Raw genomic sequence first — 24,929 nt, forward strand, 5'->3', positions numbered from 1 at the left:
TTCTGCCATAAGGGTCGTGTCATCTGCATATCTCAGGTTATTGATATTTCTCCAGACAATCTTGATTCCAGCTTGTGCTTCTTCCAGCCCAGTGTTTCTTATGATGTATTCTGCATATAAGTTAAATAAGTAGGGTGACAATATACAGCCTTGACATACTCCTTTTCCTATTTGGAACCAGTCTGTTGTTCCATGTCCACTTCTAACTGTTGCTTTCTGACCTGCATGATTACTGGAAGAATCATAGCTTTGACTAGATGGACTTTTGTTGGCAAAGTAATATCTACTTTTTAATATGCTGTCTAGGTTGGTCATAATTTTTCTTCCAAGGTGCAAGCGTCTTTTAATTTCATGGCGGCAGTCACCATCTGCAATGATTTTGGGGTCCCCAAAAATAAAGTTTCTCACTGTTTCCATTGTTTCCCCATCTATTTGCCATGAAGTGATGGGACCGGATGTCATAATCTTAGTTTTCTGAATGTTGAGTTTTAAGCCAACTTTTTTATACTCTCTTCTTTCACTTTCATCAAGAGGCTCAGTGGGTTGGGATCAACAATTAAAAAAAAAAAAAAACTGCTATTGACAGAAATGTGTGTGTGTGTGTGTTTACACACTGGGTTGTGATCTAAAGCATCTCTTTCTGTGGAATGAAATTTTAAAAATTCAGAAAGCCACTGCCTCATGTGACTCAAACACTTCAGACCTTCTAAAACAGTATCAGAGTTGGTGTGAACTAATATTAAAGGCTTTCCACAGCCTAGAAATTATATTCTAATTCTGGCTTTTGTTCATTTATTCAGTCATTCATTGATGATAGTCCAAAGATAAAAAATTCCATATGTAACACTGGTGCTTATATGATGAACACAGTGTCTGACTTAAGTAGATGTTAAAAAAATTATGATAATGAAAGAATGAATGAAATTATTCATTAAATTATAATAAATTATTAAGTAATGCTTTGCCTCATCTTCCCAGTTATTTTTTTATAAACTTGTTTCTCTTCTCCCTTCTAACCACATGCTCCTAAATGATTTTTTCTGGATAGAATAAACCAAGAATACTTGGGCAGACATCCCAAGTTCAACGTGAAGGCTGAGGTGGGACTTTGCTCTTTGCTGACACACTCACCCAAGTGAGGATAGCGCTTGGCTTGCACTGGACCACCCTCACCACACAGACCGTGGTCCCATCCATCTTATCACAATCAAAGCTTGGATCTGTGGGCAGGACATAGATATTCATAAAAGACAGAACCAGGAAGAATTTGGCTGAAATGGATGTGCTTTATTCAAAACAAGTTGTGTCTTCTGAAGGTGAGGTCTTCGGGAGAACGTTCCAATTCTCTATACAACTGAGAAAGGTATCATGTGACTACAGTCTCAGCCCTGAGCAAGGTGCTGCAAGAAATATGAGACAGTATCAGAGTTGCTTTAACCAGGAGATGCCAATTGTAAGTGAGAAGGAAATTCAGGTTGGGCAGAAACCAAATGAAATGCACCGAACAAGAAAGTCTGTAGATAGAACAGCAAGACACATGGGACAGGAACTGTAGGAAGCACAAGAGAAGTGCTCAGTAACATCCTGAAGCCTGAAAACTGATTCTAATTTGCCTAAGGCCTCTTCATTAGGAGCTTGTGTTGTGTAATGTTTTATAAACCATTAGTGAGATGACAGTCTCCAGGAATTCTTTTCCAGCATGGCAGGCCTCCCTCACTCATTCCAGGAGTCAGTGCATCACTCCATGACTCGATGGATTTCTGGGCTGTTCCACATTGTGCCTCCCAGGTCACACTATTTTGAGGGTTGACAGGGAGGAAGTTGAATAGATCTACATCATGGTTAACTTTTAGCAGAAATGAATCACAGGTCAGAGTGACATCAGCTGGCTTCTCAATGACTATCCAGAGATACTGAAGGGAAGGCCTTTCTAGAAGCAAACAGCTAAGAAGGTACATGGGACAAAGATTAGAAAAAAGCAGAATTAATAGTAGAAGTGAAACTTAAACATTTCAAAGTTAATCTATGAAAACAGACCAGAAGCAGGGAGGATTTAATCCCCAAAAGAGAAGACTGAGGAGTGATCTCATTAGGATCTTCAAAAATACATGAAAAATGATTTTATAGGGACTGGAGAACTAGCTCTTTTAAATCTTAAGCTGAACTTTGAATCATTGAGGCTCCTTCTGAAAAACTGCATCTTTGTTTCTACTTTACTTAATATTTCTCAAATGCCTCTTCCTTACCGTCCAGTTGTTAAATATTAAATTCAATTGACCTGTGTATGTAGGGCTCTGGGTAAGCCCTGAGAGGTGTGGAGGATTTTATAGGAGTCATCTTTATTTCCAAAGAGGTCTCGAGTGAGGCTATGCAGCATATTAGATACTTGCTTTACTAGGGAGTTTTGGGAAGGAGATACTGAAGGAGAAAGTAGTCACATGACCCAATTGTTCTGTTCTGTTCCATGGTTCTGTGTTCCATTCATCTATTACTCTATTTTCAGATTCTCATTGAAGTCTAGAAAGTCATGAAGTTGCTGCTGAGGATCGGTGTGTGTGATGGTTTCCTGTCTCCGAAGAAATGGAAATGGGGCTAAACAGGTTTGTGGAATCAAATACCTGTTACCAGTATAATACCAGTAAAAAATGGATTTTGAAACTTTGAGCTTGAGCTTTGGAAATCAGCAAGCTCTTTATTGTTTCCTCTTGAAGGCAGATATTTCCAATGTCTTCCCAGAATGTAGACAGGATCTTGAAATAAGTTTCTATAACCTAAATTGACTGAGAGTGCTCCCAAGTTCCAAAGGACTCTTCAAGTGTCCAACAGCTACCCAGATGTGGAAAAACTGGTCTTTCCCCCGCAAAGTTCATGATTCCAACTCAGATCTTAACACACAGTTTCAGACTTTTCAGGTTAAGAGAACTTGCCTAGAATGAAATAAATCACTAAATATTGCTTTTCCTAAAATGGCACATCCTTTAAGGCTAATCAGTTTTCAAATTAACATGCACCCAAGTGATTAATTTGATAAACGGGGACACTGAAAACAGCTGTGACACAGGACCTACTCTTGGAATGTTGTGTTGGCATCCATAGAAGGTCAAGTCCTTCCACCTTCTTATTAGACCCGTTTCATCAAGAATTGTTATCCTTATATTTCAGCATTGCACTCGACAATCACATTATTAACCTTTAGCTTCCCCCTGGGAGGAAATTAATTGGTTGGATAATTTTTTGGGGGGGGAGTGGCAGAACTACTGAGCATAGCAATATGAAAACATATTCACATTTTAAATGCTTCTGTATGCATAATAAATACTAGAACACCACCGAGCTGAAATTAATGAGTCTGTATTTGAAGCATGGCTGTATTTAAAATTACCTGCTTGATGACAATTTTACTTAATCACATTACAAGTATCTCTGATTACTTCTTGTTAATTGCTACTTCCATTCTGGAGGGAAAAAGGTCCAGAAATTTCCAGGTAACAGATTACTTAATTGCTAACATCAACCTGGCACTCAAAATAACATTCCCTCCCTTGACCCAGCCAGTCAGCAATGTGTGTGGGCAATGGCACCTCTGGTGTAAAATTGTTTTAGATCCTGTGGGGACATATGAGGGCATGTCTGCTGTTTACTACAGCAGAAGAAGAAGAAAGCCCTAGGCAGAAAAACAGAAACACCTGGGTCTGTGCAGATGTGTGTTGTTGTCGATGCCACGTGGACCTGGGTGCCAGGGGCCTCCATCCACTGGTGCTGCCTGATAGCATGTCCGTGAGATCCGTGGACCAGCAAGGTACCATTTCCATTACACGAGACCCTAGACCTTTCTCCTTTTCTTCCCTCCTATTCATATTTTTATGCTTATGGTTTCTTGTCTGTCTCCACCCACTTGAATTTAAAGCCCACAAAAGGAGAGATTTTTATTTATTTGTCTGCAGATACATTCCCAGTGCTCATTACACTTGGCACATCATGGTGTGCGTGCTCAGTCGCTCAAGTCACATCTGACTTTGTGACCACATGGACTGTAGCCCACCAGCCTCCTCTGTCCATGGGATTTCCCAGGCAAGAATACTGGAGTGGATTGCCCTTTCTTCCTCCAGAGGATCTTCCCAACCCAGGCACATGGTGGGCTCCCAATAAATAGTTGTTGAATGAATGAATGCAGTAATTTCCACAGTGGATGAAGATAAGGGCCTCTCTGTTCAGGTGCATTTGTTGATTCATTTAAAGAAAATTTCTGAATCAATGTTGATGCAATTCTGGGATATTTCCTTCTATTCTTTGACTTCATTTTCAAAAGCATAGCTGTAAAACTTTCTAGAAACCCAGAAGGACAACCTCAAATTTCAAACTGATAAGGCTAGAGAAAAACAGATCTATTCTTAAGGAGAGAAATGAAAAGGAAAAAAAAGACTAAGCTGACTATTCTGGAGGAAAACTTGACAAACTCATTGAAAAAAGTGAAAGAAAAATATTCAGTCACTAACACCAAGGAAGCTGTCTGAGTGCACTTCCTTTTGTAAAAGAACTATTTATTTAATTGGCTGCACTGGGTCTTCGTTGAAACATGTGGACTTTTAGTTGGGGCATGCAGGATCTAGTTCCCTGACTAGGGATCGAACCAGGGCTTCCTGCATTGGGGAATGTGGAGTCTTGGCCCCTGGACCACCAGGGAAGTCCCAAGCTTCCTTTGGTAAAGTATTTTTTGACTGGCTTGACTCTCTTTGTTGGAGAGGCCAGGCCAAATGAAATTCGAATTGCTTCTTGTTGGACAAATAAAACCTGGGCTGCTCTCTGAAGCACAGTGTTTGCAAGCATCTTCAGAGCAAATCCTGAACCAGTTTATAGAAAAACAACCACATTAGTGGAAGCACACGCCAGTCACACCTGATCCTTCTCACCACAAGCTGGTGAAGCTACTCATGCATCTTTGGGAACCAGATCCTATAAACATGCTTCCTATTTCTTTCTTTATGTTTTTAAATGAAACTAGTATTGGCCAGTAGTTCTTGATTTTTTTCCTACTAAAAGACCCTTGAGGACCCAGCATTTCATGTAAAACATTGACTCCTGCATGTCCAAATAGGCCCCGTGTGTTTAACACAGTTGTTATCAGTTGCAGTTCAAGGATGGTGAAAAAGCCATCGTGGGAACATTCTTTTAAAAAAATTTTTTTTTTAAGAATTTTAAACTAAAAACATTTTTTAAGAATTTTAGATTCAAATTTTTCCGAATTTGACCTGGGATTTCTTACTACTTTGTATACATCACGAATCGATTTGCCTTGATGCTGGATTCCGCAATCAAAGGGAACAAGATCTGATTTCAAGCTGAAGTAAATGGGGAAATAGATGGGTGGTGCCTGTAGGCAAAATTGCACAGAACAACTCAGCCTGACTCCCAGAACCACTCAGCCTGACTCCCAGAACCATTTGGAGAAAAACTCTTACTATTTTAAACTCAGTCTCATTTCTCCAACCTTTGACTTTGCCTTTCCTTTTAAGTCGTGGTTTTGGCTTGTTCTTTTTTAACCCCATATCCCTTTTCCCTGAATTTTCTCCATCTCTGTGTCACTCCTGCAACTGCCATCAGCAGACAGTGATCCGATGCAGCAGCTTTGCCCCTAATAGTTCTGAGGTCCTGAGGGAGGGACAGCCCAAGGTGTCCACATGGCATCTGCATGCCCGCCGCCCCCTGCACCCATCACCAAGTTTCACTGCTGCCTTTAAGGACCTCCTGGTGTATCCCAGCCTTAGCCTGGGTACCTGGGCTTTCGGCGGGAGTGGCTGGGCTGTGTTTATTGATCACCAGATTCAACATTTGTCATCTGCCTGAAAGGATACATGAGGCAAAGACTTGAATGTGCAGGCAAGCTCCCCGAGGAATCGAAGTGTGAGCACCAGCTCACCAACTGGCTCATCAATGGTCACTTGTTGGATTGTTTTTTAATTACTCTATTTAGCTCTGCTGGGTCTTGGTTGCTGCACCGGCTTTCTTTAGTTGTGATGAGTGGGGGCCATTCTCCAGTTGCAGTGTGTGGGCCTCTCACTGGGATGGCTTCTCTTGTTGCAGAACATGGGCTCTAGACAGCACAGGCTTCAGTCGTTGTGGCGCACAGCCTTAGCTCCTTTGAGGCATGTGGAATCTTCCCAGACCAGGGATTAAACCTGTGTCCCCTGCATTAGCAGGCAGATTCTTTAAAAAAAAAAAAAAACACAACTTTTTGTTTTGTGTTGGTGTATAGCCGATTAACAATGTTGTGACAATTTCAGGTGAACAGCAAATGGACTCAGCCATACTTGTACATGTACCCACTCTCCCCAGACTCCCCTCCCATCCAGGCTGCCACATAACATTGATCAGTTCCCTGTGCTATGCAGTAGGTCCTTGTTGGTTTAGCTATTCTATAATAAATACAGCAGTGTGTATATGTCCATCCGCAGATCCCTCTCTCTTCCCATCATCCTTCCCCCTGGCAACCAGAAGTTCGTTCTCTATGAGTCTGTTTCAGTTTTGTAAGTAAGTTCACTTGTATTATTTCTTTTTAGATTCCACATGTAAGGGATGTCATATGATATTTCTCCTTCTCTGTCTGACTTACTTCACTCAGTATGACAATCTCAAGGTCATCCATATTGGTCAGGCAGATTCTTATCCACTGGACTACCAGGGAAGCCCACTTGTTTAATTCTTGAACTCTGTTTAATCAGTTTTAACTCTGTCTTCCCAGCAGTATATTAAGGAGCTGGGCTGTGCTAGCTTCCTGCCACAGCTAGAAACTGAAGGGCAGAGAGAGATAGAGTGTAGAGCAGTATGTATTTTTGAAGAAAGACTTCCTGTGAATATATTATTCATTAATATGTTTATTCATAAGGAGAATATATTTATAAGGATTCTGAATATTCAAAAATCTATTAACAAATAGATTCTTCATGAATATATTTACAAGGAGAGATCAGTTTTTAAGAAGAATGTATTTATAAGAAAATATATTCATGACGAATATATTCTTGAATATTAAGAATGTATTCATAGGAACACTTTGTATTCAAGAATACATTTTTATGCCCCAGGAGTTGGAAAGACAAACTGAATATTCTTCAAAATGATATGGAGCAAAGTGTAATGCAATCAAAACACAGTATTTCAAAAGGAACGAGTGAGTGTGGAAGTTGGTCACGTGCTGGGTGTTTGAGAAACATTTCCAGAGCAGGTACCTGGTTAGATACAGGACTCAGGATTCAAGCCTGGGTCCGGCTCCAAAGCCTGAGTACTTTTCCCTCCATGTCCCTGCTTCCAGCCCTCACCCAACAGATGGAGATTCCACAGACCAAGGTGATTCAACCAAGGAATCCCAGGGATATCTGAGACTCAACGTCAGCCAGGGGAGGCAGTCTCAGCTCAGAGCCCTGTCCTAAATAGGAGTCAATTTCCTACACTGTCACTTTTTTTTTTAAACTTAAAGAACTTGCCTGAAATGCAGAAGACCCAGGTTCAGTCCCTGGGTCCGGAAGATTCCCCTTGTGAAAGGGATGGCTACCCATTCCAGTATTCTTGCCTGGAAAATCCCATGGACAGAGGAGCCTGGTGGGCTATAGCAGTCCAAGGGATTGCAAAGAGTTGGACACGACTGAGTGACTAACACTTTCACTTTTTCACTTCATAGCCGATTAACAATGTTGTGATAGTTTCTGGTGAACAGCAAAGGGATTTACATGTATCCACTCTCCCCCAAACTCCCCTCCCATCCAAGCTGCCACATAACATTGAGCAGAGTTCTATGTGCTATATACAGTGGGTTCTTGTTGGTGATCCATTTTAAATATAGCAGAGTGTACATGTCCATCCCAAACTCCCTAACTATCCCTTCCCCCCATCCTTCCCCTCTGGGAACCATAATTTGTTTTCTATGCCTGTGAATGTATTTATTTTGTAAATAAGTTCATTTCTTTTTTTTTTTTAATTAACACATCCATTATGTATTAACCAATTTTCTTTTTACATTTTTTATTTTGTATTGGGGCATAACTGATTAATGAACAATGTTGTGATAATTTCAGGTGAACAGCGAAGGGACTCAGCCATATATATACATGCATCCATTCTCCTGCAAACTCCCCTCCCATCCAGACTGCTAGATAACATTGAGCAGAGTTCCTTGGGTTATACGATAGGTCCTTGTTGGTTATCCATTTTAAATATAGTAGAGGATACATATCCATCCCAAACTCCTGGTTATACAAGGTTAGCATCTAATCCCAGAGGAAGGAAAGGGATGTACAGAGGTGATTAAGGGTCGGTTTTTCCTAGAATGTCTGCTGGTTGTTGAAAGCGACAGAAATTTATTTTTGCAGAAGTTACCTCAAATTACAGATGTTTAAAGACCATGGTCCCAGAAGTGCCAGCCCCCTTAGGATTCTTGCTAATGATCTAATTTCCAGCATTGCAATATATATGAGGGCTCCTTTGTGGAAACTTTCTAACATCCTAGAAGCCTGTATCTCCTGATGCCCTGGTGACAGGTTTTTGCTTTGTCCTCGACTCACTCATGTTCCCGGTGGGACTCTGGAGGAGAAAAGGGGAGTGGGGGTGAGGCTGGTACCCAGGGTGGTGGAGGCCTTCACAGCATCTGGGTATTTCTGGATGCTGCCTGACAGCGAAGGGTGGTGAGGGCAGGGGTGGTTCCTGGCAGAGCAGAGGAGCTCACCTCCCAACACTCCAGTTCCAAGCCCTTCGGGAGACCACAGGGACAGGGGAGGGAGCTGGCTAGAGCTGGTTCTGGCGTGGTGGACTCATGTCCAGGACGATCCTAGGGTCTGCCCCGCCTGCTCCTGGGCCCCCAACATGAGCCACACTAAGAGTGGGCCCCTTGGGGTCAAACTTGATGCAAATTTGAGTATATATGTGGGAGATTCCTGCAGGATTGTTCAGAAAATGGATTGCGGTTGCTTTTCTGAGACCTATTTAATGGCTTCTGTTAGGTGTCCAGCAGCTTACACATGTGTTGCGTTGGTTACATTCACGCATGCGTACATGCTCAAAACCAAATTTAAAACAGCTTGATTCAAGTTGAGCTTGGATCAGGTTCTTTCTGTCTGATCGTTCTGTCTTAGAGGGACACAAAGTTCAACCCTAATCTGGCTTGGAATTTTCTGTCCTGTTTTCAATCCTTCTGTGGAAATGACATGTATTAAATACACAAACTGCAAATCTCCTGTCTTCCACGGAACCTACATAAAAGCCATTTTGAGATGCTTTTAATTTAAAAACCTCTCAAATCATTAACACCGTCCCTGAGGAAACATACCTCGGGCGTTCAGTAAGGGCTGACTTCTCTGCTGGCTTGGGGTGCAGGGTTACTCTCTACGGTCCTTCAGGGGATGCGGGGAGCCAGGCTATGATATTCATGAAGGCAGTGAGGCAGGGGTTTTTATTTTATCTGTTTATTATCATTTAAAATATATGACAATTGTAATGAAGCAGAAGCAGGTATTTTAATTGTATGTGGCAGTTTAAAAAAGAAAAACCAAACAGAAAAAATGCACATCAACCAATAATACAGTAAAATGCCATGTAGGCAAAGTGAGACTCTAAAGAATGGAATCTAAGCACACCTCTGAGAGAAGAAGTTCTCTTTTCCTCATTGACTTGAAGTTTGATAAACTCTCCAAGCAACTTTCTTAAACCCTAAGATTCTTAACTGAAGCAAATGGGTACCATTGGATTGATTCTATTTATTTCTTTTCTCTCCCACCAACGAAAATAAAAAACAAACCGCATCCCGCCCCCAAACCCAACCAAAACAATGGCGCCTCCATTCCACGGGGCGTTGGTAGCTCTTACTGTTTGGTATAAGAAAGGAGGTGCTTGTCTTTCAAAACTGTGAGGCTGACTTTGCATAGCTTCAGTCTCAAATATAGTCACTTACACAAAACAAACCCTTGCTCATAACAAAAGACTTGTTTAAACGAGTACTAGACACCCAGCTCTAGACCTCTTCCCTTGATGAAGCCTCTGTCTGTAGACAGGTACCCAGGGCCCTGGTGAACACGGCTCCTCCTGACAGGCAGGTGGCCCGTGGGATGTCAGCCTCCCAGGTGGCCCCCAGAGTGGAAGCTGTGAGGATGTGGATGGGGGGCGTTTGTGTCAGGACTTGGGTCCCCGGCAGTAAGGGCACCACAGGCAGAGAGTCCTCAGGAGGGTCCTCCTAGTTTCTGCCAAGTATCCTGCTGGCTGTTCTCATGGGACCCGGGCATGCTCCTGGAGACCCGGCGGCACAGCTGAGAAATGGTTCGTGGAACCTAGATAAGAATTAATGGATCATGAAAACGTGTGCTTATTACTGATCCGCAGTTTCCTGAGTAAAGCACACACATCTCACATGAAGTCATTAAAGCACCAGGCCTCTGCCTCTTAGACTCCCTGCACCCAGAGGGCAGATCACAGCCAAGCTCAGATGCTGAGCTGACGAAAACATTAACAGTGTGTGTCTGAAAACCGTGTTGCTCATATCCCACCCTAGAGAGTTTCATCCTTGCAAAATGAGAAGCGGCTTCTTGGACGGTGAGGGACCAGGATAAAGATGCATCCCGTGGGCTTCTTGAGTCTGTTCCTGTCACGCATCAGAGCCACGGTGGTGACGGTCAGGATCCTGCTGGGCCTGGGGGCTTCGGCATCACTGGCGCTGGATCAGCCATCCAATCTTCCAAACGTAAAAGCCACGGCTGCTTTACAAGGTCCCGTTCATACTTGGGCATGTCCATGGGAACACCGAAATCAAGTTCCTGCGGCTGAGGTTCCTGCTGAAAGAACAAGGCACAGCGATGGCCATGGTCCCTCAGGTACAGCATCCCCCCATGGCCTCCTGGTCTAAGATGGCATCCTCCCCATTGAGCTCCTGGGAGGTCCTGAACATGAGGATGGAGTTGTAAACCTTCAGGGCTGGATCCAGCTCGATCTTCATCCACCTGGATAATGTCCGTCTGTTAGCAGCAGGAAGACTCTGCCATCGATGTGCTGTCAGTAAATAAATGCTCACAAATAAACACAGCCTGCTCCTCCAGTCTGTTTGCCCCCCTCCAACCCCCCCCCCCCCCACTGCCAGGAGCCCCTGGGTGCTGAGCTGCGACCCAGACGCCATGGGTTCCCAGAGCTCAGGGGACCACGGAGCACAGCAGCATCTTAGTCCAACTGCTCTGACAGTAGGTTCTCCCCAGAACCCTGAAGCTAAGTTACATTAAAAGGTGTTCATTCTGTTAAATGTGAACTCAGCGTACACAAATTAGGCTAAACTTCTACTGTTACATTTTAAAATTTTTGGACTGAATTTGTATCAAGGGCCTTAACAATAACCTGCTTTCATATACCAAGTGAATCTCCAGGAATACGTCACATGAAGATGATGAGTGGTGAGGACACGCTGGTGTTATTTATGCAGTGAAATACTGCAAACAACTGGACATGCCAGGAACAGCAGAGGGAAAGAAATTACGGCGTCACCGAGGATGGGGGACAGGCAGTCACCAAAATTCACGTCTCAGTGTAATAGGTAATGACTTGGGAAACTTTCTGTGGGTTGTGAAGTAAGGGAACATGAGCTGATGACCTAGAAAGATTTGTTTTCATTTGTAAAATTAAATGTGTGTGATCACTGTAAACATACACAGAGTTGAAATATTTGAAGTCTTTACAGCAAATGTGAAGTGATCTTTGGCCAGATGTTTGGTTTGTGTTTTCTCCTTTAACCTTACTTAAAATGCTTTTTGTGACAAACACCATTATAAGCAGAAGTACATTCAAAATGAATGTGTTATTTATTAACTTTGAAAACACGTCGTGGTGGTCTGGAATGTCTTGGCTATCTTGAGACTGCGTGATGGCCAGTAGCCACTGTGCACGTTGTGTTTCCAGCTTCTAGAAGCCCCAGGATGGTTTCAGAGTTCGAATCTCAGGGACAGGCCCATAGCCACGCCGGCTATTCACATGGGCAGGCCCAGGAGGCGTCCTGAGTCCAGAACCAAGAAGGCAGAATGGAGTTTGCTGTAACACCCGTCCAGGAACCCAGCCCTGTGGTTCTAACCCTTTTGGTTCACAACACAACCTCCCTGTCAGTGTCCCCTTGAGGAAGAAGAGATCCCCAAGGACCCCAGGTAGGGTGTTAGTTTTAAAAGCTTTCATGGGCTTCCCTGGTGGCTCAGATGGTAAAGAATCAGCTTGCCAATGCGGAAGACATAAGAGACACGGGTTCGATCCCTGGGTCAGGAAGATCCCCTGGAGGAGGGCATGGCAACCCACTCCAGTATTCTAGCCTGAAGAATCCCATGGACAGAGGAGCCTGGTGGGCTATAGTCCACAGGGTCACAAAGAGTCAGACAGGACTGAAGTGACTTTGTGCGCGTGCACAACATGCCGCAGGTCACAGGGGGCAACACTGTGGCTGTGGGCAGATTGCTGACCTCCAGCAGGGGCCCCTCTGCTCTGCATCGCTGCCAGTCAAGGAGCCCCTGCCCTGGGACAAGCCTGGGCCAGCTGCTGTAGACACACTAGCGGTGACCCTTGCAGGTCCTCTCACATCAGTGTGTTTACAGAGCGGGGAGGAGAGAAGTGAGGCAAGCTGCCGTGGTGACTCTGCAGGTCTTAACGGCCACACTGGAGCAGCCGGACCTCAAGGAGACTGTGGACAAGGGGGTCCTGGACGTGGCAGACATAGAGGACACCGGTTCATGTGAGGCTGGGCTGGGGGGTGGGGGTTCCCCCTTCCATGTTCCCATCAGCGGGTCCAGACTGGGCCCTGATGCTGAGCTCCTTGCAGATGGAAGGCCTGGCAGGCTCAGAGGGGCCTGGGACCCACAACTCAGAGAGCGCCTCCCCTGCCCCATGTGTGCCCTGAACCCAGAAACCGGGAGTGTCAGCTGCACCCTGTCCACAAGCATGGTTTTCTCAAGAGTTCTAGATCAATGGCAGAGGCTCAGGGATCAGACTGGTACGAGATGAACCTTTGCTCACGAGGCCCCAGCTCACCAGTCAGCAAACTGCCCTGCCCTCTGGGTCTGGAGGGGGAAGCCCTGTAGACGGAGCGTGCAGCTTCTCTGTGACCCTCTGAGCAGGGGCGGGGTGGGGACAGACAGGATGGCCCTACTTCCACTTTGGAGCAGAAAAGTATATCCCCTTTCCTGGATGCAGGTCCGTGGCAGGTCCCCCCTGACCTCAGGGTAGTCACATTACAGGGGTTCAGGGGCACCCCAGGGAGTGACTGAGGGATGTGTTCCAACTGTCCCTTCCATGAGTGGCTGCAGAGCTGAGGCCACCAGCTCCAGTTGCAAGTCACAAAGCACAGCTCACATCAGCAGCCCAGACAGAGGCTGCCCTGAGACCGCTCCTGCCTGCACCTCCTCCTCTCGCCCCCGCCACACTGCTCTTATTTACACTTAAGTAAACGGAAGCAGAGCACTCCTGGGTCTGGGCTGGATACATATAATTTTCCCGTTTCCTACCTCCCTCCTGAGGTACTAGGCATGCTCCTTACCGCCCAGCAGAGATGCCACAAACTCAGCCACCCACAGTGTGACGTGAAAAGCCTGATTCAAAACACTCAATGGAAATAACACCTTGGGTTGTAGTCCTTCAATGTTTGAGTAAAACACACTTCACATTCCTCACAACGCTGGGGGTTTAAACAGTAACCATCCAGCCACATTCGTACGCACCAGCTCAGAAGTGACACCAGCTCCTACTGTCTTTTCTGGCCTCTTGTTCTAGGCTGACCTACGTAGGGTGACAGTCACCATGGTGCAATGGCAGCCTCCATCTTGGTGGGGCTCTGGCATTCTAGAACCTTCTATCATCTGGCCTGCAGGGTCAGGAGGGCAGGGGCAGTGGCTGAAGGGATAATGAAGGGGTAGTAATGAAAGGGTAGTCAGGAGCTGAGGGCTGCCCACCTGCCCTTTCCAGACCCCTCTCTCTCACCTGAGCCTCCAGGGCCTCCCCTGGGGCCTGGCCAGCAACAGGGACTTGGGAACTCTCTGCTGAGGGAATTCCCAGGAAAATGATGAGGAAGCTGAAGCCCAATCAGTTAGTTCAGTCACTCAGTTGTGTCCAACTCTTTGTGACCCCATGGACTGCAGCAAGCCAGGCCTCCCTGTCCATCACCGACTCCCGGAGCTTGCAGAGCCACCTGGAGAGCTTTAAACACCATCTCAGGCCAGGCTTACGCTGCAGATTCCAAATCAGTGGTGCTGGATCTGCCCAAGAGTTGGGCAGGGATTAGACTCCCAGGTTGACACTGCCCTAATGTGCAGTCAGGGCCAGGGACCCTGGGTGAGAGGACGCCTGGGAGGAGGAGACCTGGGTGCCTCTAGGGGACAGCCTGCAGCCTCTCCCCCTCAGAGAGTTCTGGGGGCTGGACATTGCACTGCGGCTGAGCCCAGAGCTGGAGGCAGGAGATGCTGGGGGTGAATCCTGAGGCTCCGCCCATAGACTGGGGGTGGGGCTGAAGGAGACGATGCTGACCGCAGGGACAATGCTCAAGGACAACCTTCCTACCCCAGCATTACTCCCACGCTGGGCTGATCCTTCCTGCCGTGGGGCTGCCCTGCGAACTGGAGGATGTTCAGTGACATCCCTGCCTTCTGCCAGCTAAGTGACAGGAACACCCCCAACACGCACAACTGCGACGAGAAATGAGTCCAAATGTTGCCGATGTCAGTGGGTAAGAGCCGTGGTGAGGAAGAAGGGCTCTCCCAGGAAGGCTCTGTGCCAGGCAAGGGCTGGGGTCACAGTAGGGAAATACACATAGAAAAGTGGGACCAGGAATTAGCTAAGACACACCCTGGTTGTGTCTCAATTCCTGGCTGCCTGGGAAAGCCACGCCAGCACCAGGGTCCCTGGGCCCTCATCCCAGGCTCAGGGATGTGCTCCAGAGACAGTCTCTTGTAAACACACGCTCCAGCAACTACTGTTCTCCAAAAGGAGCTGAAGTATTGCTTTGATGGTTTTCAGAGGTTAAAATGTCCTCTTCTGGACAAACAAATACAAATTTAAAAAAAGGATCACATTCCCTCTTCTTAGTACTATGAGCCAAGAAATCACTGTCCATGTCAGAGGTAGACTGGGTTTTTATTTTATTTATTTTTTTTTTTCAGAGGAACATAATCGTCTTACATGTTTATGCATTTAATAACACAGTCTCAAAATACATAAAGCAAAACCTGAAGCAATTGCCAAGTGAAACAAATTCACAGTTACAGTTGGAACTTTCAGTCCTCCTCTCTCAATAATTTATAAAATAAAGAGGCAGAAAATAGGTAAGGATACAGTATATTTGAACAAAAACATCAACCAACTTGACCTGACTGATATGTATAGCACATGCCACCTAACATGAGCAGCATGCGTGGTTTTCAGGGGTACACAAAACATTTTTTAAAGTCACAATAAATTTAAAAGGTTTCAATTCATATAAAGAATACTTTATTAACCATACATTAGAAATGAACAGCAAAGATCTTTAGAAAATTCCCAGTATATTGAAACAAAATAACACAATTTTGAACAACCCAAAGGTTAAAGAAGAAATCAAAAGGGAATTTAGAAAGATTTGACCTGAATGAAAGTGAAAAGACAAAATATAAAAATTGTGGGATGCTTCTAATATAAAACTTGGAAGATTTATAGCACTAAAGGAGTGTTTTAGTTGAAGAAAATATGAGAAAATTTTAATGACCTTGGCTTTCTTAAGATTGCTTAAATATGACTTCAAAAGCAGAGTATAAATTTAAAAAAATGAATAAACTGGACTTCATCAAATTAAAAACTTCTGCTCTTTGAATTACACTCTAAAGAAAATAAGGCAAGCCATGGATTAAGAAAATATTGGTAGAACATCTATCTAACAAAGGATTTTTACCCAGCATATATAAACAGCTCTTACAATGCAATAAGAAAAACAGCCTAATAAAACACACATGAAATATTTGAACAAAGATATCGTCAAAGAATTTATATCGATTGCAAATGAGCATATAAAAATTGCTTTAAGAAAAGCAAATTAGAAACACAAAGTGTTATACTATATACCCACTAGAATGGACAAAATTTTTAAAAAAAGACTGGCCATACTGAGTACTGACTAGGATCCGGAGAGCAACTGGAACCCTAAAATTGGAGCAGAGTAGCAGTCTGGGTTCATAGAATGGGAGCTCTGCTGGGACCAGACAGCTTGGATTTTAGTCTTCACTCTTGAGGCTTTGGGAAAGTCTGTATTCCTTCTGTCACTATTATCAAATACCAGTAACAACTGGTTCTGTTTACTTCATCAAGCTCTAGTGATGATCAGGTGAGATAATGGGAAACCATTTTGTAAACATGGGGTACAATGTTATTTGGGCTTTCCTGTTGGCTCAGTGGTAAAAAATCTGCCTGCCAATGCAGGAGCTATGGGTTCAATCCCTGGGTTGGGAAGAGTCCCTGGAGGAAGAAATGTCAACTCGCTCCAGTATTCTTGCCTGGAGAATCCCATAAGCATGACAAAGAGCTGGACACAACTGATTGACTGAGCACACACGCACTAATGTTATTCTTTCAAAAATAAAATTAATGTGAATACATACATAAACATATTTTTAAAAAGGCAATTTAAAGAAAACGATAATGAAAATATCATGCTAAAATCTTTTCATGATTTCTCACTGCTGTTAAGCTAGTTTAATTATTGTAAAATTTCAATATTCAATTACTTACAAGGCCTACAAATATTTACAAAGAATTTGACAAATAATACACAGATGTTTGACTAAATTAATGTTGACCATTAATAAGATCACACTACTATCTATGGTGCTCAGTATGTCAAAAACAAGTAAGTCAGTAAACTGTTGATATTTCTTAATATTTTAATAATTATTCATCAAATCAGAACTAGACAGTAAAAAACACTTTTTATAAAGGCATTACTTGCATATTAACACATCAATCTTGATTTAGTCCGGTAGCTTTGTAAGAATCCATGACTTTAGTTTCTCTAGTTCCGCTTTGCTTAACTCGTGGTAAATACCTGGGAAACTATGAAACTTTGTGCTCACTCCTAGAGATTTTAACATTGAATTTGTCTCTTCACCCCAAGAATGAAGAACTAACTCATCTGCAGTACCATGACACTGAAATAATTCAGGAAGAACACCGTCACTTTTCTGAAGAGCCTGGTAAACAGCAGATGCTTTATTCAGAAAACTAGATAGAGCAAATACTCCTGCCACATCTTGATGATTTCTATATGCTAAATGCATTGCCATGCACCCTCCCATAGAAAATCCTCCTACTAATATTCTGTTCTTCTTGATGCCAGTTTTTACTTCATCATCAATCAAATCTGTAAGCACCTGACACATTACATCAATTGATTCAAGGTGCTCTGGGCAGTCATTTGATATTTTAAGTCTGTCAAACCATACATTGGAGATTCCTCCTCTCAAAGGAGTATATGGCCTTGGAGGAGCTGTCGGATAGATAACTTTTATGTGCTGGAATGTTAAATCTTGGTTTAAAACTTGCTTGATCCACGTTCTCAATCCTTGTCCAGAATCACCTGAGCCATGCAGAAAGATCAGCGAGGCGCTGTGCCTCCCAGCCGGCGAAACCATGCAGCGTCGCAGGCGTCTAGACTGGGTTTTTAAATGGGTATAAATGACGTGCTAAACCAAAGAGTAAACAGAGCCACACCGCGGGCAGGTGGCCCAGCCCGCACAGCCTCACACTCCCTTCCTGTCTTTCTTGGGTCTGAAATTCTCTTTCTGGACAGAGATGCTGATGCTACTCAACCTACCTTTTTCCAAAGTAAAGAACAAGTTCAACGAAATCTAATGAGACAGACTTTACTGACTAGAATTTAAAATATCCAAAGGCCTGGATCATCATTTGGCATCATCACTCAATATTGCTAGTTAGGATTTCTTCCCCCTGAGAAATTCATTCTATGTTGAGCTTCAGGAGAAAGCCCATTTGCTACAGATTTTCTCAGCATACAGTAGGTGAACTTCACTGGGCCGCAGAGCAGCATCGGAAGGTTTCCCTTTCATGCTTCCCTTTGGCACGTGTCTCTGTCTTCATGTTGAGGTCAGCACAGAGAACTGGTCAGATGCTGCCAGGTCCACGGAGAAGGAGGCTGTTGTCCTCTCCTTCGTCTCTACCCAGGACCGCTGTGTGGATGCGGCTGCTTTCCCGAGGTGATGGTGGCCCAGTTGTAGCCCAGAGTGGCTGACCTTGACCTTGGTCTTGAAGGGGGCAGCATACCTGGTTCCCCGAGTTCTCGGGGGTGCGGCATCACATAGTAGACACCCCGGTTTTGCTTTGGAAGGACACCGAGTCAGCAAGTTCCAGGGATGACGCAGCAGTTTGGAAAGACTAAGAACGATGACATTGTGCAGGCTCTGAGCTGGGCCCTTTGCCCCACATGCCTTCCCTCCCAGGCAACCTCGTGCAGACCAGCGGGCCCATTTCCTTCAGTGGGGCTGCTGCCCCCTTAAATCTCTCTTGATGCCCATGTTCCCATCTCGCTGAGCCAGCGCTGCCACGCGCCTGACTGTCCTGGTTCCAGGGCCACTGGGGACTGTGTCTCCAGCCTAGGTCTCTTTTGTCAACAGTGGAGTTGGTTAGTGGCCCCTTTTCATGGCCTGACTATTTAAGGCTGCTCTGCTTAGGCAGCGCCATCCTGACTTTTTCTCAACACTCCCTCCTGTGCAAAGATTGTGTCCATTAACCATCTTTCAGAGTTAATGGACATGTAGGGAGCCCTTGGATGAGGCCGGGGAGATTGCACATGCTGCTTTAAAAGGCATTTTTGAATGTAAGAAATAAAAGTGACCTATAGACACCGGGCATCCCCGAGTGGCACCCTGTGATGAGTGTACACGTCACATCCACCTGCCTGTGCCCACGGACACCTGGCAGGAGGGGCTGCAGAAAATTCCCCTCCTAATTCACCCCCGTACTCGCACATCTGTCTCACAGCTGCTCTGGCAAGACACTTGCTATAAAGATGTGAAAAGATATAAGACTAATTTAGCCCCAACTCGTAAATGCTTGCACCCATCTATAGAACACTTCCACGACTAGAGCAAGAAATATGCTCCCCAGGGACTACCCCTTGTGTGTGTGCTCACCCCCACGTTCCTAACGAAGGTTTCACAAAATGGGAGCCTCTGCAACGGGATGATGTGCTGACGTCTGGTCTCGTCTCTCTGTTTAGAACCATTGCATTGACTTCATGGCCTGCCTGTGCTCTGAAAGAATCTGCTCTGGCAGAAAGAGCCAGAGAAACAGGAAAGGAGTTCAAAGTCAGCTGCCACTTCCGGGCTAGGTGCCGAGACCTGGCAGGTAACAGAGCTTGGAGTGGAGGCCTCCTTCTGGCCAGGAAAGCAAACAAGAGGGACTGTCCTGTGTTGCATCTCCGGCCAGAGACAACAACCCGCCTTAAGTCTCCCTGGATGGCGCTTAACACGAGGGCCCACCAGTCATCTTCCACACGCCCTGTCCCTGGCCACTGAGCCCTGCTCCAGTCTCTGCCCCACGGGAACAAACAGCAGAGGAATAGCGCTCCCCCAAGCCCGCTCAGCTCCTCAAGTCCTGACTCCCTCACTCGCCACTCAATGCAGTCACGGGCTTCCCAGGTGGCTCAGTGGTAAAGAACCCACCTGCCAATGCCGGAGATGCAGGTTCAATCCCTGGGTTGGGAAGATTCCCTGGAGGAGGGCGTGACAGCCCACTCGAGTGTACTTGCCTGGGAAATTTCATGGACAAAGGAGTCCAGTGAGCTACAGTCCATGGGGTCCCAAAGAGTCGGACATGACTGAGCAACTGAGCATGCGTGCGCACAGACACTGTGGCCTCAGTGGATGAGACTAAGATGCCCCCTAGGGAGCCGCCTTGTTTTCAGCTGTACAAACAGAACCATCATCACAACACCCACACTTTGAACCTCCAAAGACTCTTCTTGGGGACCAATTTTGGTGCCAGAGAATGTGCTACAGAATGTGAGAATTCAGAGGGAAATTTAGGATGTGGTCCTTGTCCTCAGGGGCCTCTAATGGTAGTTAGCAAGTCAAAGGTATGTCAATGTTAGGGAATATCACAGGCTGTTGTCTCTGAGTTGCATCCCTGCGGGCGCCCATAGTCACAGAAGCCTCTCCAATGCCTTCTGTATCTTTAATCTAGAAATGTACAAGACCTCTTCCAGCAATGAAAGGCTGGGATCCCACGTGTACCCATTAAGGAGAGCTCAGAACTGTGACTGTGGCTTCCTGATCATTTTCCATGGCATCTTTGGTCCTCCCTCACCACCTCCCTTCTGAGACATGCCCCAGCCTGGAGAGACTTGTGCTGGGCCAGCTACTTTCCTTAATCACCCCCCAGACTCCACTTTATTCAGTGTCAGACTTGAAACTTATCAGATCAGAACCCTCTCCTCGCTGCCCCACCCCACACCCCCACCAAACACAAATTTCCTAAAGAAACTCTAATGTTCTGAAACTAGAATTCTAAATTCTAAACATTCTGATATTCCATAAGAGTGATTCCTGCTCTGGGATAATGCTCCTCCCACTCTCCAGAAGTTAACAAAAGCTGTGACCCACCCCTTAAGGGAAAAAAATACACGCATATGAACCCACTCCAGTGTCCTTGCCTAGAGAATTCCGTGGACAGACCATGGGGTCACAAAGAGTCCAACATGACTGAGCAACTAACAACACACACACACACACACAGTTTTCCCAAATCCCCTGCAGCCCAATCCCACAGCCCCAGCGGGAACCTTGTGACCTGGACACTCACTGCCGGCCTCTGCCTTCCCCGCTTCCTATGCTTCCTGGTCATGGACTCACTGGCCTCCATTCTTGGCCATGCTCTCTGGGGTTTGTGCCTGGTGAGGCCCCATCTGGTATTTCTGCCCCTGGTGTTACCTGCGGGGACCTGAACTCAGAAGATCCCACAATAAATTCATCATCTTATCCTCCAGCCCCCAAACTGGATCCTGTCCCCAAAGTTCCATTTTTTGATGACGCCACTGCTTTCGCATTCTTCCCGATGAAGCCTGTGGGCTTCGTCGCTGACACATCATTATCCTAATTAAGTGCCAGGCCGTGTAGCAGAAGCTATAAGAGGAGTCAGCCTGGCTCATCTCACCTTTTCATCCTGTGTCCCGTCTACTTCCTGTGAGGCGGCTCTGCCCGCCGAACCCAGCCTGGCCCCTGCTCACGCTCACCTCCTAGCAGGTCTTTGCGGTTTGCACCTCCCTGAAGCACCAGCTTCAAAATAGGACTTTCGGCCTAAGACATGGGTACTGCCTGACTGGCCTGCATGCTTGGCCCAGGCTTGGCCCTTTCCCCACCCCAGGCCCACCTTCCTGAAGCCCAGTGGGCACATGCTTGGGGGTGAGACGTCAACTCAGGATGCAGCTCTGACTGTGTGACCTGAAGAGGTTCCTCGGTCTGCGGCGCCTCTACTTCCCTGTCTGTAAAATGGGCCAAGAAGCAAACGCGCCTCCTGATTGTGTGAATGCAGTTCACGATCATCGCTATCCCCTCCACTTCTGGTTTTCCTCCTGCGCTTGGTGTCCCTTCTTTTCTCCACTTGGACATAGCCCACTTTTGCTTCAAAATCCAGCTCAAATGCCCTTGCTGTTCAACATTCATTCAACAAATACTTACTGGGAGATCTACTCAGTGCTGGTCTCAGTGAGAGGCTCTGGGATACAGGCCCAGGGAGTGGAGTGAGGTGTCCACTCACCTCTCAGGGTTCAGGGTCAGCTGAGTAAGCATCGACAATGCTGTTGGACATGTTTATATTAAAATCTAGTTCATTTTCCAAGTTTGCTGTTATATTGAGTGCAGCACTTTCACAGCATCATCTTTTAGGATTTGAAATAGCTCAACTGGAATTCCATCACCTCCACTAGCTTTGTTCATAGTGATGCTTCCTAAGACCCACTTGACTTCACTTTCCAGGATGTCTGGCTCTAGGTGACTATCACACCATCGTGGTTATCTGGGTCATGAAGATCTTTTTGTATAGTTCATCTGTGTATTCTTGCCACCTCTTCTTAATATCTTCTGCTTGGTCCATACCATTTCTGTCCTTTATTGTGCCCATCTTTGCATGAAATGTTTCCTTGGACTGCAAGGAGATCCAACGAGTCCATCCTAAAGGAAATCAGTCCTGAATATTCATTGGAAGGACTGATACTGAAGCTGAAACTCCAATACTTTGGCCACCTGATGCGAATAACTGACTCATTTGCAGACCCTGATGCTGGGAAAGATTGAAGGCAGGAGAAGAAGGGGATGAGATGGTTGGGTGGCATCACTGACCTGAAGGACATGAGTTTGAGTAAGCTCCAGTAGTTGGTGATGGACAAGGAAGCCTGGCATGCTGCAGTCCATGGGGTCACAATGAGTCGGACACGACTGAGCCACTGACTGAACTGAATCCATTTTCCCCTCTGTCTGGCGTCTTGTGCCGCGTGGTGACCTACTATACTAATAAACCTGAGCCTGACCTGCTCCCCTGTGGCTGCGGGTGGACACAGGGCAAGAGGGAGCTACCTGGAAGGAGAACAGGGGCCCTGGTACCTCGGGGTGGGGCAGGCAGAGGGACCTCCTTGGGCACAGTGCATGGGGGCTCACCAGGAGCTGCCCGGGCACATGCCTGGGGGCTCACATGGTACATATTTCCTCACAGGAAACCTGTGATGCGGGGCTGAAGTCTCAATCACCACCAGCCCGGGGGGCAGGCGGTTGAGCCAGCACTGGAGAAGGCTGGGGGCGAGGGGCATGCAGGGCCCACCCAGGGGCTTCACGAGCTTCCTCAGGCCAGGTCTGCTTCTCCCTCAAGTGTGGACCTGGAATTTGACACGGGGACTCTGCAACTAAGAGAAACCTGGCTGTGGGCAGGTCCACCACCCCAGCCCCGAGCAGCCTCTCAACCTCCTCCAGTGCCCATCCGGCCACCTTGCAGGCCTGCATGTTGGCCAAGCTGGCCCACGGGAGGGTCCCGGAAAGGCTGGGCCGACAAGGAATACGTGAAGACAGGCTGGTGCAGGGCCTGGGGCATCTGTGTAGCCAAGAGCCCTGCAAGAGAGGTAAGTGGGCGAGAGAGGTGGCCTCCTGGGCATCCTCGTAGCCTCTCCCCGCCGAGGACTGACCCGGTGGAACCCTGGACAGACGGCATCACTGCCCAGGCGTCACCCTCCACAACATAGCCACACTGCTGCGGCTCTGTTTCAAAACCACAGTCGTGAGAAACAGACGTTGTGAAGGCCCAAGACCACGGCCATTTGCTAAGCGGGTTCGAATAATCTCTGTGACCCACTGATGGCAAGGAGGAGCCGGCCTGTCCCTGCACCGGCCTCTCTCCCTTAGTCGGGAGGCAGGGAAGGTGCAGAGCCTCGCTGGATGCAGCCCTAAGTGGACCGCACCGACCACCTGGATGCTCAGCACACAAAGCCTGTTTCCCTCCTGTAAGCCACCGCCTTCATCACCATGGGCCCGGGTCCAGGTCTGGCTCCCAGGGTGCCCTGGCGGGGTGGCATTGGGTGTGGGACGTAGCTCAGGATCCCGGGGGAACACCTGGATGCCAGCTGCTGCTGTGAGTCCCTGCAGGTACAACAACCTCGGGGGACTCAGGGAAGAGGCTGCAGCTGAGAGCGGAGCCCCAGCCAGGCCCTCCGAATGGGCTGCTCCCTGGGGACCAGAGCTCTGAGTGGCCTTGGCCCTAAGGCTGCAAGGGTGCCCGCCGCTCTCGCCAAGGAGTCAGCGTCCACTTCCGCCCACACTCCTCCCCAGCCTTTCTGAACAGCCTTTTCCACCTTCAAAAGGGACTTTACTCTTCTATTATATCCAGACATTCATATGGAGCTATGGATGTCAATGGGTTTCCCAGCTGGCCCTAGTGGTAAAGAACCCACCTGCCAATGCAGGAGACATAGAGATGCGAGCTTGATCCCTGGGTGGGGAAGATCCTCTGGAGGTAGGACATGGCAAGCCACTCCAGCATTCTTGCCTGGAGAATCCCATGGACAGAGGAGCCTGGCGGGCTATAATCCATGGGGTTGCAAAGAGTCCGACAGGACTGAAGCGAGTTAGAACGCACAAGTCTCATTTCCCTCATTATTTTGCTTTGAATATACAAACAGGCAAGGACAAAATCACTACAGAGATTCCAGAGAAAACTCTGGACTTCATAGTGACATCTTTTAAGATTCTTTCAACACGCATTAGCCAAGTAAAGCTGTTGATATTTTAAAGGCTCTGAAAGGGAAGACCACAAAACGAACTGTCTTTAGCCCTCTCCGTCTGCCTTTACTAATGTAGCAGACAGGGTAAGTAAGCAGCGCTCAGTCGTGTCTGATTCTTTCGTGTCTTCACTATGGACTGTAGCCCGCCAGGCTCCTCTGTCCAGGGGATTCTCCAGGCAAGAATGCTGGAGTGGGTTGCCATGTCCTCCTCCAAGGGAATCTTCTCGACCCAGGGATCAAACCCAGGTCTCCTTCGGCTCCTGCACTGCAGGCAGAGTCTTTACCGCTGAGTCACCGGGAAAACCCTGTCATGCATATATTTCCACCTCAAATTAATTACAGTTGTTAGTAGGTGAGGTTGCCCTGCATTCTACATGCTCACAGTCACCTACTGGTTAGTGATCAGAAAGGGAGCCTTTCCACATGCCCATCTCTGCCTGACCACCGCACACAGACATCCTGCATTTTACTCCCGTGTGCTCTCTATACAGAGAGACAGACAGCAAAATTGCGGCCCTCTCCCAAATTCTTCTGCTCCAGTTGCCAGCAGAGGCAAATTCATTTCTAGATGCGAACTGTCCGACACTGACCTTTTTAGTATGTAAATAGGTTATCTCCTCTGAGTCGTTCAGCCAAC

The 24,929-nt window shown here is 46.6% G+C and overlaps 1 protein-coding gene and 1 long non-coding RNA gene across 2 annotated transcripts in view; one reads left to right on the forward strand and one right to left on the reverse strand.

The window, feature by feature from the left end:
• The window catches only part of LOC109577983 (uncharacterized), a 54,045-nt gene extending 42,375 nt beyond the window's left edge, over window positions 1–11,670 (forward strand). Inside the window, exons 2-3 of the long non-coding RNA XR_002183634.2 lie at window positions 2,504–2,600; window positions 10,532–11,670. This is a non-coding gene — a long non-coding RNA (uncharacterized lncRNA). The remainder of the gene's footprint in view (window positions 1–2,503; window positions 2,601–10,531) is intronic.
• Window positions 11,671–16,711: 5,041 nt separating this feature from the next.
• On the reverse strand, window positions 16,712–17,655 carry LOC139179449 (lysophospholipase-like protein 1). Its single transcript, XM_070778921.1, has one exon. It carries the CDS (start codon window positions 17,643–17,645, stop codon window positions 16,986–16,988), a length of 660 nt encoding a protein of 219 aa, XP_070635022.1. The 5' UTR covers window positions 17,646–17,655; the 3' UTR covers window positions 16,712–16,985.
• Window positions 17,656–24,929: the final 7,274 nt, after the last annotated feature.

The sequence above is a fragment of the Bos indicus genome, chromosome 24, assembly GCF_029378745.1.
Source record: "Bos indicus isolate NIAB-ARS_2022 breed Sahiwal x Tharparkar chromosome 24, NIAB-ARS_B.indTharparkar_mat_pri_1.0, whole genome shotgun sequence".
In the NCBI taxonomy this organism is placed as follows: Eukaryota; Metazoa; Chordata; class Mammalia; order Artiodactyla; family Bovidae; genus Bos; species Bos indicus.

Coding starts and splice junctions, on each gene's coding strand:
- LOC139179449 (XM_070778921.1), bottom strand. CDS start 17,645: ATGGTTTCGCCGGCTGGGAGGCACAGCGCCTCGCTGATCTTTCTGCAT.